At 43.5% G+C, this 14,122-nt stretch overlaps 1 protein-coding gene across 1 annotated transcript; it reads right to left on the bottom strand.

The window, feature by feature from the left end:
• Positions 1-6,800: 6,800 nt before the first annotated feature.
• On the bottom strand, positions 6,801-13,001 carry Srp9 (signal recognition particle 9). The gene is made up of 3 exons (XM_004867454.4): positions 12,860-13,001; positions 10,416-10,484; positions 6,801-7,970 (listed from the first exon to the last, which is right to left on the bottom strand). The coding sequence occupies exons 1-3, from the start codon at positions 12,929-12,931 to the stop codon at positions 7,851-7,853; spliced, it is 261 nt and encodes an 86-aa protein (XP_004867511.1). The 5' UTR covers positions 12,932-13,001; the 3' UTR covers positions 6,801-7,850.
• Positions 13,002-14,122: the final 1,121 nt, after the last annotated feature.

The following is a 14,122-nucleotide window of genomic DNA, read 5'->3' as shown; positions in this document are numbered from 1 at the left end:
GCTCTCCAGCCACCTCTCTCTCCTCCCCGAGAAGCCACTGTCACTACACTCGATTCATTTGTAAGTTTTGGAATTTTATATGAATTAAATCATTCAGTATGTACTCTTATATGGGGCTTCTCTCATTCAGCACACCTGAGACTCAGCTTCTTGTCATGCTTATCAAAAGTAGTTCAGGGCCGGGGATTTAGCTCGATGGTTCCGGCGCCTGCCTTACAAGCGCAAGGTCCCGAGTTCGATCACCAGTACCAAAACAAAAAACAAAAACCCCCAAAAAGTAGTTCACTATTTACTGGCAAGTAGTATTCCTATGTATGGATACACTGTGACGTGTACCCAAAAACCTGAACTTCTGGTCGTTCCTGGCTTTTGGTTATTACAAACGGTGCTGCCATGAACAATCACATGCAGTCTTCAGATGTTTTCTTTGGGATAAATACCAAGGAGTGAAATGGCTGAACCATCCAGATGTATGTAGGTATGACTGAAGGTTACCCAAATGTTTCCCACAGTGGTTGTACTATTTTACATTCCCATCAGCAGGGTACAAGTGTTCTGTTTCACTCCACATCCTTATCAACGCTTGATATGGTGATCTTTTAAATTTTAGTCCTTCTAAGAGGTGTGTTGTGGTACTTGTGATTTTAATTTGCACTACAATGATGAACATCTTTTCCTGTGATCATCTGCCATCTGTGAGGTTTCCCATTTTTAAAATTGGGTTATTTTGTTTTGAGAGCTCTTTATGTATTCTGGATACATGCCATTTCCCAAATATATGCCTAGTAAAGAATTTTTTTTCTATGTGGCTTGTCAGCTCATTCTCTGAACGGTATTGTTAGAAGTGCAGATTTTAATTTTGAAGTCCAATTTACCAACCAATTCCCTTCCTTTTTTTTTTTTCTTTTTTTGGTACCGGGGATCGAACTTGGGACCTTGCACTTTCGAGGCGGGCGGCGGAACCACTGGGCTAAATCCCCAGCCCATCCCTTCCTCTTTTTTTAAAAAATAATTTTATTGGTACATTTAAGGTATACAATATAATGACATTCATCATTGGAAATTTGCACCTTTACATAATCCATCTTGGTTATTTTTTTACCAATTCCCTTCCTCTTACAGATTATATAGTATCTAATTTTTTGGGAATAGACTTTCTCGTTTTCCTTCGTTTTGTGGTTTTACGTTTTGAGAAAAGAACGTACGTTTAACGAAGGAAGAAGGGGAGGGAAAGGAGGAAAAGCAGAACAGAGAGGGAAGGAAAGGGGAGGAAAAGTAAAGCAGGAAGGAAAAGGATTAACTGGTCTTGTCCCTGATCACCTCTAAATCTTCAGAACTTCTGAGTGACAAAAAGTGCCTGTTATTTATGGTAGGCTCCCAAGACCATACTGAATTCAAGCTAATGAGCCAACTGAAGATGGGGCTGGTCATGGCAGAAAGATCAACCATGTGATTTGAGTTTGGGCATCAAGCTGTGACTATCAGCCCATTCTGTGGGAAGGGAAGGTGGGGTGGAGATTGTGTTCAATCACACAGCCAATGATTCAACTGCACCTACTTAAAACTCTGGTGAGCAGCCCTGGTCAGGGAGTACACTCCACTGCCTGGGGAGGAACTTGTCTGAGGACACAGCTGCTAAGTGGGAACCTCCAGGACTTACAGTTTCTTATCACATGGCCGGTACTCATTTGGGTCTGTCATAGTAAAACCGAGTACAGTGATTTCCTGAGTTCTACAAGCGAGTCAAGTCAGCTACTGGAGGCAAGCTAATGAGAACACTCAAGTTTGCAGCCAGCTGCTTGGAAGTGCAGTGCCCTGGAAACCCCAGGGCTCAGCCTGTGTGTAAAGTGAAGGAACCTTGTGAAGACTGTACCCTTAGCTGGTGAAGTCTGTTAATCCCGATGAACATTAGTGTTAGAAATGTACTGGTTTGCCACTTGTAATTGTGGGTTTTTTCTGCTGCTTCTTTCAGTTGTTAACTTCTGCTCCTTTGAAATTCTTTGACTGTGCTGGAGATGGAGCCCTGATCCACATATGCTGCCAAGTGCTCTACCACTGAAATACAACCCCACCCTTGCTCTGTGATCTCATTTAGAATTGTCTTGAAGGCTGAAGACCCTCTTCTCCCACTCCCGCCCATAACACTGGGGAATGAATCCAGGGCTTTCACACTGAGCTACAAACCCAGTCCTTTGAGACAGGGTCTCACCAAATTGCCCAGGCTGAGCTCAACCTGGTTCAGCCTCCCAGAGTCTGGGATTACAGGCATATGCCACCATGTTAAACTTGTTTCCTGCCTTTGGTTCCTGTTTTGTGGATAGGGTCTCACTGTGTAGCTCGGGCTGGCCTCAAATACCTAGCCTCAGCCTCCCAAGTGCTGGGATTACAGGCATGTGCCAACACATCCAGTGTTTCCCTTCTTGACTTTAATCATTTTATCTATGGCCTTTTATTATATTCTTTAAGAGATTCAAATGCACACTCAGGTTTTCAGTCTACTTAAGTACTTTATCACAAGTGGAAGGTAGTAAATTTGTTGTGGATCCCTCTGTCCTTCCCTCTTTTGGGGGGTGGGGGGTGGTTCAGACAAGGTCTCGTTATGCAGTTCAGGCTGGCCTGGAACTCATGGTGATCCTCCTGACTCAGCCTTGAGTGCTGGATTACAGGTGTGTGCTGCAACAGCCAACGCCACTCCATCTTGTGCCTCGGTGCCAGTTTGTACCCGTGCTTGAAGAAAGTGCTTGCACATAAACAAAGCACCCAGGACCCCCCCATTCCTGCTTGGCAGTAAACTTGCTGCAGTTGCAGGATGTTTTGTACCTCACCTAGCGTGTGTGAAACTTCCTTGCCCCCCCCCCCCGCCCACTAACCTGACATGGTTCTGCTTCTGTAAGATTCTGCTTGCTCTCCCCTGAGCCCTCCCCAGCTGAAAGCATGATGTAAAAGGAGAAATCAAACTGCTTCCCGTGGCCGAGGAACCATTCTAGGGCGCTAGCCCCACCCCCCAGCCACCGGCTGTAATAAATGGGCTCGAGTCTGGCACAGAGTGGCGCATCTCCACTGTCCGAGCTCGCTCATTCACAACACAAACAGCCCAGCTGCCCTTCCCTCCTCAAGACTCTAGACAACAGTTTAAGTCCAGGTGGCCGCTCCTGCTGCTTCCCCTCACTCCTGCTGCTTCCATTTCCTGTTGCACCATCCTCCTCTGTTCAGCTCTGCACAGCAACGCTCCTTAGACACATCCGCTGGTCACTGCTTCTCATTTTCCTCGGTCCTGGAATGGCTTTGTTTCGTGCTTCCTCCTGAAGGCTATCTACACTAGATATGCAACCTTGGGTGGACAGTTCTTTCCCCATTCACAGAATGTGCTCCTTCTTGCCTCCATTTCTGAGAAATCCAATTATTCGAAGTAATGTTTCTTTATACAGTGGATCCACAACTGACCCGACATACAAACAACGTGGGTTACCACCAGATTTTAGTTTTACCTTACAAAGTCTTGAGTTACAACCTGAATACCAGTCACTTGTGCTTCCAGATGGTCTTTATTTTGGTATTGAGGATCAAACTCAGGACTTCCCACTTGCCAGGCAGGTGCTGTGCCACTGAGCTACATCCCCAGCTCAGACAGATTTAACCCTGAAGAGCTCTGGAAGGAGCAGGACGGCACCCTCTCCTGTGGGGCTGAGGAACCCTGGGCCAGTTCTAAGGACACTGAGATCTGCCTGTGCACAGGAGACTTTGAAAGCGGGGTACAGGAGCCTGACCTTCAATTGACCAACTAGAGTTACAACCAGCCCTGGCAAATGAATGGAGTTCGTAAGTCAAAGGTCCACTGCAGTAACATATTTTCTCTAGCTGCTTTCAGTATCACTTTAGTTTTCACCAGTTTCATTACCATGTTTCTGGGTGTAGATCTGAGTTTCTTGAATCTAGAGGTTTTTCTAACTACTTCAATTACTTTTTTTTTGGTACTGGGGATCGAACTCGGGTCCTTGTGCTTACACAGCAGGCCTCGAAACCACTGAGCTAAATCCCCCGCCCCATTCAATTACTTTTTGCAGCACCACCTTTTCTCCTCTTTCTGGAATTGTGATGGTACAAATGTTATCTTTTATTACTTTTTTATTATCTTTTATTACTGTTTCACATGTCTCTAAAGCTCTGTTCATGGTTTTGTGCTTTTTCCAAATCTTTCTGTATAGATTATATAAGTGGTATTGGTTTATCCGACTCTTCACTGATTCTTTCCTTTACTCTGCTATAGCATACTATGCAGTATGCTTTTGTTACTGTAGTTTTCAACTCTAAAATTTCCACCTAGTTTTTGTCTTTTCTTAGTTGAGACTGTGCTTTTTCCACTGATTTCAAGTGTCCACGATTCCCTGTAACATGTTTTAAATGGCTGCTTTAGGGCCAGATGATGCCTGAATTTGATCCCCAGTACCGCCAAAAAAACTGCTTTGATGTCTTTGTCACATCATTCTAACACCTGTGACATCACAGTGCTTTGATCTACTTCCTGTAAGAGCTGAGATTTTTCCATTTCCTGGTCTACTGAGTAATTCTGGATTGTAGCTTTGACATTTTGACACTGCTCTTACACTGGCTCTTGTTTAAGTCCTATGGAGAGGACTGAATTTTGGTTTGATTCTGCAGTCTTGCTGGGTTTAGGCACCAAGTTCCAGTCACTCTCTGCAGGCTGTGACTCCAGTGTGGGTCCAACCTCAAACCTCTGCGGGTGACCCAGACCCATGGCAGGCCACCATCTCAAAGGGGCCAGCCTGGAGCCTGGTAGGGCTCAGTTAGCTTGGCTCTCAATCTTCAGTTTGAGAGAGAAACTGGATCCACAGCTGCATGGCTAGGGGTGAACACAGGTGTTCCTAACAGCTTTAGAAGGTCTTTTTTCCGTGACAGAGCTCTGTGCTCTCCCCAGCTCTTCCTGGTTCCCTCTACCTGTTCTCTGGCAATGACCTTCTGCTGCTGCACTTCTATCTGAGCCAGATGGGTGGAGGACAGAGTGAAGCAACGAGGACTGCTCTAGCCTCTCGGAAACACAGGAGACTACCGAGGCTCTCAGTTCAGGTACTCAACAGTGTCACTTCCATGGGCCTGCCTGGAGGGTGGGATATAACACAGAAAAGGAAAACAAAACAACAGGGTTCCTGCCTTCTCTCAGAGTGCTAGAATCCCCCCTACCCCACCCCGTAGCACTCCCTCTGTACTGAAGTCCTCATTTCCAAGTTTCCAACATACTAAGTTTTGGCTACAGGATACCAAAGAGGGAAAAGAACACCAATCCTCATCACTGGTTCAGCAGTACTCCAATTTCTAGTCTTCCTCAATCCACCTGGTAGGGTGTTCTTTTCAGAGTGCCTGAGCAGCAGTCACAACAGGCGATTCACAGCGGAGCATGCTCATTCCGTCTTATATTGGACCATATTAACTAGTACTTGTTTTTCTGTTGTTTTTTGAGACCAGGGTCTAAGTTGCCCAGGCTGGCGCTGATCTTGCAATCCTCCTCCTTTCTTCTGCCTCATGAAGGAGCGGCTGGAATTATAGGCATGACCACCACACCCTGCTTCCTGTTTTAAGAGGAAAAACCCTAAATACCAACTTACCGTTATTGCTACAAGGCATTTAACAGAAGAGACAAACGAGAAAGGTGCAACCAACATTGTGTTGGGATTTCCTTTTTTGTTTTTAGCAAAACAAGATCTGCTCCTTATAACTTTGTGCAATTCACTTCTCTCCCAACTACTCATTCTGAATTAGTTTTGGAACACTTTTTTTTGAGACAAGATCTCAATAAATAGTTCAGGCTGGCCTTGAACTCACGGAGATCCTTTTGCTTAAGCCTCCCTAGTGCTGGGATTTCAAGGGTATATGACCATACCTGGCCCCAGAACACTTTCAAGACTGGTACCATCACACAGCCGGTGGTATCTTTTTCTAAGAGTAAAAGAAGATACCAACTCTAAACTGCTGCCAACACTGACTCTAATCAGTGACTTGGAGCTATGACTAAAGGATTTTATGTTTTTATGATAAGAAGTTGTCGGGCTAAGTAATCCCTGAAAGGGAGAAGTCGAAACTTGACAATACAGAATGTATGTAGCCTAACAGAAAAATTGATGGGGTCTGCTCCAAGTAGAATGCAACCTTTGACCAAATGTATGACAAAAACAATCTGCTAAAACTAAATCCATGAAAGTGAGATTACAGCAACTACGTAAGTTTCTGGTTTTAAAAAACAATCAGGGTACAGGTATTACACTGAGGTGTTACCCAGCCTGAGTCTAAGAACACAGAACAGCCAAGATTCAACCCAGGAAGTCTGACTTGGACCCTCCATCCCAAACACTCTGCGACAACCTACAGGGACTCAAGGAGCCCAAACACCAGGCCTCCCTTCCAGGGTGTCTCTACGAAGCAGTGTTAGAATATAGAAGCTATAAAAGAAAAAAGGTCATCCTTGCCAGCCCCACCCTAATTAATGGGGGGGGGGGGGGGGATGATCCTATATTACCTGCCACAAATTTCCTGATTCAAGGAAACAATCCTGTCATCTGCATACAGCTCTGAGAAAGCTGTATAATAAAAAAGTACTGTGAAAAATATCAAAAACATCTACTTGTAGTATTACTGCAGTCACTTTAGAGTAAATGAATATACACTGGTCAAGAAATGACTAACTCAGGAGAGATTAATAACTTCAACAAAACATTCACCGCCTGCTGAGCAAGCGCAAGGACCCGAGTTCGATCCCGGTACCAAAAAAACACTTCAACAAAACAAAATATATTTATGTACTATTTTATTTACGATCTCTCTGAAACATGTAAAAATTCTTATGGCTAATGTAACTTTCTATCCTAAAATGTTATTCACTGAGATGAATCTCTACAGAAAACATTTTAATGCAGTGCCAGCATTTAACTCAGAGGAATCTACCTGTGAACATTACCTTTGGACAGCAAAATGAGATTACAGATACAGGATAAACACAACAGCTGTGATAGCCATACTTACCATCTTAGTTATAGGCAAAATGGGCAAAGTACCAGAGCACAAAGATTTAACAGCTAGAATACTCTGCAGTCCTTCTGAGAAACTACAGGTGGGAAACACGTAGTAAATTATCTGTCACACTGTGGTCCAGTCCACCACAGGAGTCATCATTCTGCCCATGGATTCAGATGACTGCTTCTGTTTTTCATCATTGAAAACTAGATTCAAAGTCAGTCATTGCTCAACAAGCTAATGATACTACCAATTAAAATACAGTTTAAACCCAGAAAGCTTAAGGTAAAGCACACCTGCTACTCATATCTACTTTTAGACATAATTGAGACTACACTACTAGCAATTAAACTTTCTGATTAAAATAATTCAGATTAATACTGTGCAGTTAATTCCAGTTATCGTATATATTTATTGGTTATCAACAGTGCAAGTTTAGGCTCCAAAGAAATATAACGATCCACTAAAATGATTACATTTAATTTTCTCTTAAAGGCAGATGAACTAAATTTAAGAACTGGCTCTTCTTGGTATTTCATTTTGAAATTACTGATACATATTTACCAGAGAAACACTTATACATCATTCTGCCCAACATCAAATTAGTTTCTAAGATAGATGCATTTCTTGTTCAATTTCCAAAAACTGATAGTTCTCTAACACTTATATTCCACAGCTCTAAGATAAACATTAAAAAGAAAATACAAAAAAATGACCTCTCGGCTTCTGAACAGCCCACTCAGTTACAGAAAGGATTTTCTGTCCCAGTACTTTCCCACTTTCAAAAGATATTTACTTCCTACAAACAGAGTCTCCATTTCATACTGTCAGTCTGTTTCCATAGCAACACTGCGGGACTCCTTGGCTACCATAAGTCGCATCAGCTGACTGTGGAACTTCTCAATCTTCTTCACATCTTGGGCTTGATCTGTTCTGTACACCAAACACTGTCCAAAATTTTAAAAGCACACATTAAGTGAAACTAGACAACGGCAGTGTAGAAAACATAACTGAGTAAAATACGTTACAGCCTCTCCTACCATTGTTTTTCTCTAATTTCTCCGGAGGCCACAATCCTCCAGGAATTACTCTCAAATGCCCAATCCTCCAGGAATTACTCTCCTTAAACACAGTATTTTAGCCAGGTGTGCTGGTGAGCTTGTAATCCCGGCACTCTGGGCGGCTGAGGCTGGAGGGTCACAAGGTTGAGCCCAGCCTGGGCAGCTTAGCGAGACCCTGTCTCAAAATGAAAAATAAAGAGGGAGCTGGAGATGTACTTAGTGCAAAGACCCTAGTTTCAACCCCTAGTACTACAAAAAGAAAAATAGGGCTGGGGATGTAGCTCAGTGAGACCATGCCTGGCCGGCAAGCACAAGGTCCTGAGTTTGGTACCCAAAAAAGCTAGTTTTTAAATGCCACTGCTATAGATGAAAAACTACAAACTCCATCAGAAAGTTCTCAAAAATGTCAAATGCTTAGCCAAGCGTATGTATGGCATTATCAGGGACCTGCCATGACCCTTACAGAGTGAGAAACAACGGTGAGAGATTAAGAAACTTAAAGAAAAAGACAAAGATGACAGTAAAGTTTACATAGCTGAGGCCAGGTGGAAACTCTTTGTCATGATGAGACAAAAAACTGGCTTGTATCCTCAGCACCTTTATTTATAATACAGATAAAAAAATCAAAAGATGTCTAATTAAAACAAAAAAAAATGGCTAGGGTCTACAAGAGATAATGGTTGATGTTCTTCTGACAAATGGATAAAAAAAGAGTCCCTTCTTGGCCCAGGCCTAGGCCTGGCCATAGTGATCTATAACACATCGCTCTCAACAGAGACCAATATACATTTTTCCAATAAATAGTGTACATGAGACCAACAGAAAGGAAGAGGCCAGATATGACCCTGAATTTCTCACCAGGTGGTACTATAGCTAAAGGTAGGAAGAGGAGTCAGATGGAGAAGACTGGACATGCTCCACTCTGCACAGGCTAGCTTTGAGGGGCAACCAGGTAAAGACACTCAACAGGAGTTAGTCAGATATCAGAAGTTAAATAGGAGCTAAACATACAAATTTGCAGGTAGACAAAGATATGGGCAGTACTGGGCTTGACTTAACATACTACTTCCGAAGAGACTGAAAAGACAACCAAGGTCAGAATCCTGGGGAAACAAATATTTAGGGTGGGGCACATCAAAGAAATAATTAGCAAAGAAAAATAAAAGAACAGGAAAAAAAAAAAGCCAAGATTAAATGGAGGCACAAGTGCCAAAACAGTAATTTTCATGAGTGGTCTTCCTACCAAAAGCAGCAAGACAGAGCAAACTATAAACTGCTGAGACCACTGCTTTGAAAATTAAGGCACAGTTTATGAACTCTCACCAAGAGCAGGCTCAGTGAAATCTGCCCCGAGAAACCAATGAAAGCAGGCTAAAAAAATGAATGGTCTGGGGCCAGGGATTTAGCTCAGTAGTTCAGCCACCTGCCTCAAAAGCGCAAAGTCCCAAATTCAATCCCCGGTACCAAAAAGAAAAAAGAATGAATGGGCCATGAGAAAGCAACACTGAGATCAGGAAAGGAGAGGACACAGCAGGGATGGAGAACCCTTTAGAGCTTTCAGTGACACAAACAGCTTGCTGCCCTGTAGGTTTGTCACCACTGAGATAGGTGACATCAAATACACTGTTTACTCTCACACATGAAACATGAAACCTTTACTCCCTGATACCTACTTCTGGTGTCTATTATCCTCTTGCTTAAAGTGAAGAGAACAAATGTTAAGCCATGCCCACATAACTACCTCAAGGAACCAAGTTAAATTATCTCCTGAGGGTGTGACTATAAAAGCAGCTTCTCAGCCAGGTGTGGTAGCCCATACCTGTAATCCCAGCACTTGGGAGGCTGAGGCAGGAAAATCAAAGCAAGTTCAAGGCCAGCATGGGCCACATAGTGAGTTCAAGGCCAGTCCTGAACTACATAGCAAGACCCTCTCTCAAACAAGTAAAAGCAGCTTCTAAAATTAAATTCTTCAAAGGAAAGCAGGGAATAGAATTAATATGAGAAAATGAAAAAATGGAAATAAAGTCTTTGTAAATAGGGAGGGATGGAGGGGTTGGAGGGCAGGGGAAGGGGGAAAAAATAAGAACCAAGAGAGTATGTAAAGGTGCATATCTCCAATGATGAATGTCATTATACTGTACACCTAAAATGTACCAATGAAAGGCTATACAAAATAAATAAATAAATAAAATTAAGTTCTTCATACTGGAATGAAATGCAAAATAAACATCCCAATGGCTAATCTGCATAAATTCTATATAAACAATCTCAAACAAATGATTAACTCAATCATACATCTGTAAGTATTCAACAATAAAAATCTATACTTACAACTAAATCATCTGTTACTTTAATACATAAATTCCCATCAGCGTGCCTATATTTGAGAACCACCCGTGCCTGAAATAAAAATACATATTTAGAAGCAATACAGATAGATAACGTTTCTCATAAATAATTTAGTCTTCAGGTGGACTAAAGAGGATCTTTTCAGAATACCCAAGATACCTTAGACATCTTTACTGTAATCTTATCATTACTGAAATGAGGTAAAAATAAAACAGCCATTTCAGTTCATTCCTGTTGCTACAATTTATTTTCCTATAGTCTTTTTAAAAAGTTAAATATATTGTATTTGCAACCAACCTGAAGAGATGTACTAAACATTCCCAAACGCACCACATTCAGGGAATGTCTGTGAGGCTCTAGGACTATCTGGCCTTTCTTGCCAGTAATTACATACAACAACATAACCAGCAAGAGAGGAACAACATGAAAAGAGAAAAAAACCATCAGCACATACAGCTTCTTAAAAAGTCCAAACCCATCCAGGAAACAGTGCTGCCACACGTTCATACTTTCTACTTTTCTACAGCTCCAGGAAATGGATTTAGACTAAAGGATTCAGTTAAATAATTCATAACATGATGCATTACTTTTAAGCTGAATTCTGCCTTGAAAATTAGTCTGCATCAACAACTTCTTCCAAAACTAATAAACTCCCATACCAAGTGCCATGCTATATAATTCTTCTTCCTTTTTTTTTTTTTTTTTTTGAGACAGGGTCTCACTATGGAGTTCAGGCTAGCCTTGAACTCACTATGTAGCCCAAACTGGCCTTGAAATCTCAGCAATCCTCCTGCCTCAGCCTCCTGAGTGCTGGGATTACAGGTGTGCACCACACCCGGCTGCATAATACTTTCTGTTGTTCAGTAGAGTTGAGCAGTCAAGACAGGGTTCTGAGATTAGCATGTCCCTCCTGTAAGACAATGCCTTGATGATGGCTGTGAGCAAGACATGTTGCAGCAGCAGGTTTTTGCTAAGTACCATCAGTAACATTTAGCCAGGGTTTTGTTTTAAACACTGTAAGAATCTATAAGCCAAAACAGGAACATAATTTAAAAATGGTTCCAATGTAGTACCAGAAACCTCAAGACAATTCTGGATAGCAAATAAAAAGGACTATTGAAGTTAAACCCTACGTTCTTTGCATTCCTGAGATTGCAAAAAATGTTACATCTCCATGAAATTTGTCTTGGTGAGGGAGAAACAGGTGTGAACTTAACAAGAATTTAGGTACACATTCAAAATAATGACATTATGTTTAGAATGTGACCTACTAAACTCACTTTTACATACTTTAAGAAACTCAGCTTTCTACAAACAAAAAGAAACTAAACTTTTAAAATATAATACATGACAATTATGCAAAGTTTTAGCTGTTAGTTAAAAGAATATTCTCTAGTTTCATTAGGAGAAATGAGTTAAAAGAACTGTATTTTGTCTACCCGGTGGGAACATACAGGCAAAAATCCTATACAGTCTGATGATACAATGCTTGATTTAAAAAACAAACGGCTCTGCAAGGAAAAGGAAAACCAGCAATCATCAGAGTCAGAAAGTCCTCAATTTCAAAAAACAGCCATTTCACCGTTTATTACATACCTATAAAATAAGCTATTACTGTATCACTTTAAGAATGGCACTCAAAATATTTTGCTTCTTGCTGCTTATCTGTGTCTTTCTATGGACCCGACCCCCCCACCCCTACCTCATCGAACTCAGGATCTTGCGCTTGCAAGGCAGGCGCGATGCCACTGAGCTAAATCCCCTGCCCAGGGCCTATTTTTAATTATAACAACGTATGTTGGTGCACAGTTTAAACTAATGCTCATTACAAATAATGTAGTGCTGGAGTTACCGGTTACCAGAACAATGTGTACCTTGAAAACAGTTCTTGTTATGTATTGATCATTAAATATCTCACATAGTAACCTTGAGTGCAGTTTCCTGAGATTTATTAACTGGTTTTTATTTTCTTTCTTTCCAAAGGCCAAGTTCACAGCACGAGTACCTAACACCAGCTCCTAAGGGACGAGCGATCCTTTTGTCTCCCCTTTGGTGACAAGGGAAAGAAAATCACCGGCAGACCTTTCATGCAAACGGCGTTATTTTGAGGAATGGGTCTGAGCATCCTCAGATTTTCAAAAAGTCACTGACCCCGAAAAGGCTGAGAACGCCTATCCCAGGGGCACTGGTGCTTCCAAACGGACCCGAGGACTATCTGAGCGTCAGCGGAAACCATCTCCACCCGCACCCGCACCTACGACGCGCCGGAGCGTCCCGGAGGCGGGAGCCCAGCATCTGCGCAGCAGCCGCGGGGAGGCCCAGCAGGGAGTGGGCAAGGCTCGGCAGGCTCCGCGCGAGCTCGCCCCCGCACCGCCCGCACGACCGGGCAGCTCCTGCGGCCTGAGCACGCCCCGCCGGCGACTCACTCTCATCGGGTCCGCCAGGTAGAGCTTCTCGGCCGCGCGGCTGAACTCCTCCCAGGTCTGGTACTGCGGCATCTCGGCCGGGACGCGGACTCTCGGCTGCCTGCCCACCGACCGCCGACCGCCCGAAGATGGCGGCGTCTCCTGTAACAACCCCTCTCCCCATTGGTTGGGCAGGCCGCGCTCGACCAATAGGCGTGAGGGATGTTGCCGAGCCGGTGGCTGTGCGGGCGGGTGCAGAGGTTGTGGCCGAGACGGCGGCGGGCACAGCGCGCACTGCAGGACTACAGGAGCAGAGCCTGTCCGGCTTCCTTCCGCGGACCCAGCAGGGACGAGGGGATCTGGCTGTGGTTCTTCGCCTGGGGAAGAAGGGGGGAAACTTTCCAAGGCAGTCATTGGCATTGGTACTTCTTTGCTTGGGATGGGGCTGGACCTTCCTCTTCCTAGACAGGACTGTGGAGCTGTGCCCTTCAGGTAATCGATGACTTAGAAAGAAACCTTTTAAATAAAGTTTACTAAGGAATATTTTACGCACAATAAAACACACAGCTTGATGCACTGTGATCCTGGGTATATGCACCTGCCCAACACCACAGTCAAGATGTAGACTGTCTCGTCAGCTCCAGGAAGTTCCTCTGTACTTCTGCATATTCAGAACCCCTACACCCACCCATGGTCCCATGGATATACTTTATACTACTATGGCTTGAAGCAGATTTGCTTCCTTCTGTGGCTGGGTTTTACTGTGTTGCCCGGCCTGGCTTCAAACTCCTATGCTCAAGTAATCCTCCTGCCTCAATCCCCTAAGTGGAAGGGAATGCAAGTGTGCATTTTATAGGGCTGCGGCAGTGGGGCAAGCCTAACCTAAAGCAGTGCAATCCCGGAGATTGGAGACCTCTTAAGGTGTTATTGTAGTGACACAGACATAAGAGGCCATGGATCTGGCTTGAGGCACCAGCTTGGGGGTGGCAACAACACAGATTTGAGATCTGTTTGGTGAACGATTGGATATGGGGCACATAGAAGAGGAAAAGGTAGAGGCTGACTGGAGAGGTGGTGACGTCATTGACTGATACGGGCGGCGGGGGGGGGGGAAGAAGTTTAGGGGATGTTGGGGGAGATAGTGGGTTCAGTTCTGGATGTGAGGGGGATGAAATTTCTTTGGTATATCCACGTGAGATGTCTGATAGCTGAGCTAAGGGTCTCAGTATTAGAGTTCAGGATTGTTTTGCAGTTTGAGTTCTCAGTAGAGAGGGCAGAGTTGAG

This window comes from Heterocephalus glaber, unplaced genomic scaffold (assembly GCF_053883595.1).
Source record: "Heterocephalus glaber isolate CG9 unplaced genomic scaffold, H.glaber_assembly_v1.0 deba00001067, whole genome shotgun sequence".
NCBI classification, from domain to species: domain Eukaryota; kingdom Metazoa; phylum Chordata; class Mammalia; order Rodentia; family Bathyergidae; genus Heterocephalus; species Heterocephalus glaber.
The sequence above is the reverse complement of the archived record's forward strand: the minus strand, read 5'-3'. Positions and strand labels throughout refer to the sequence as shown.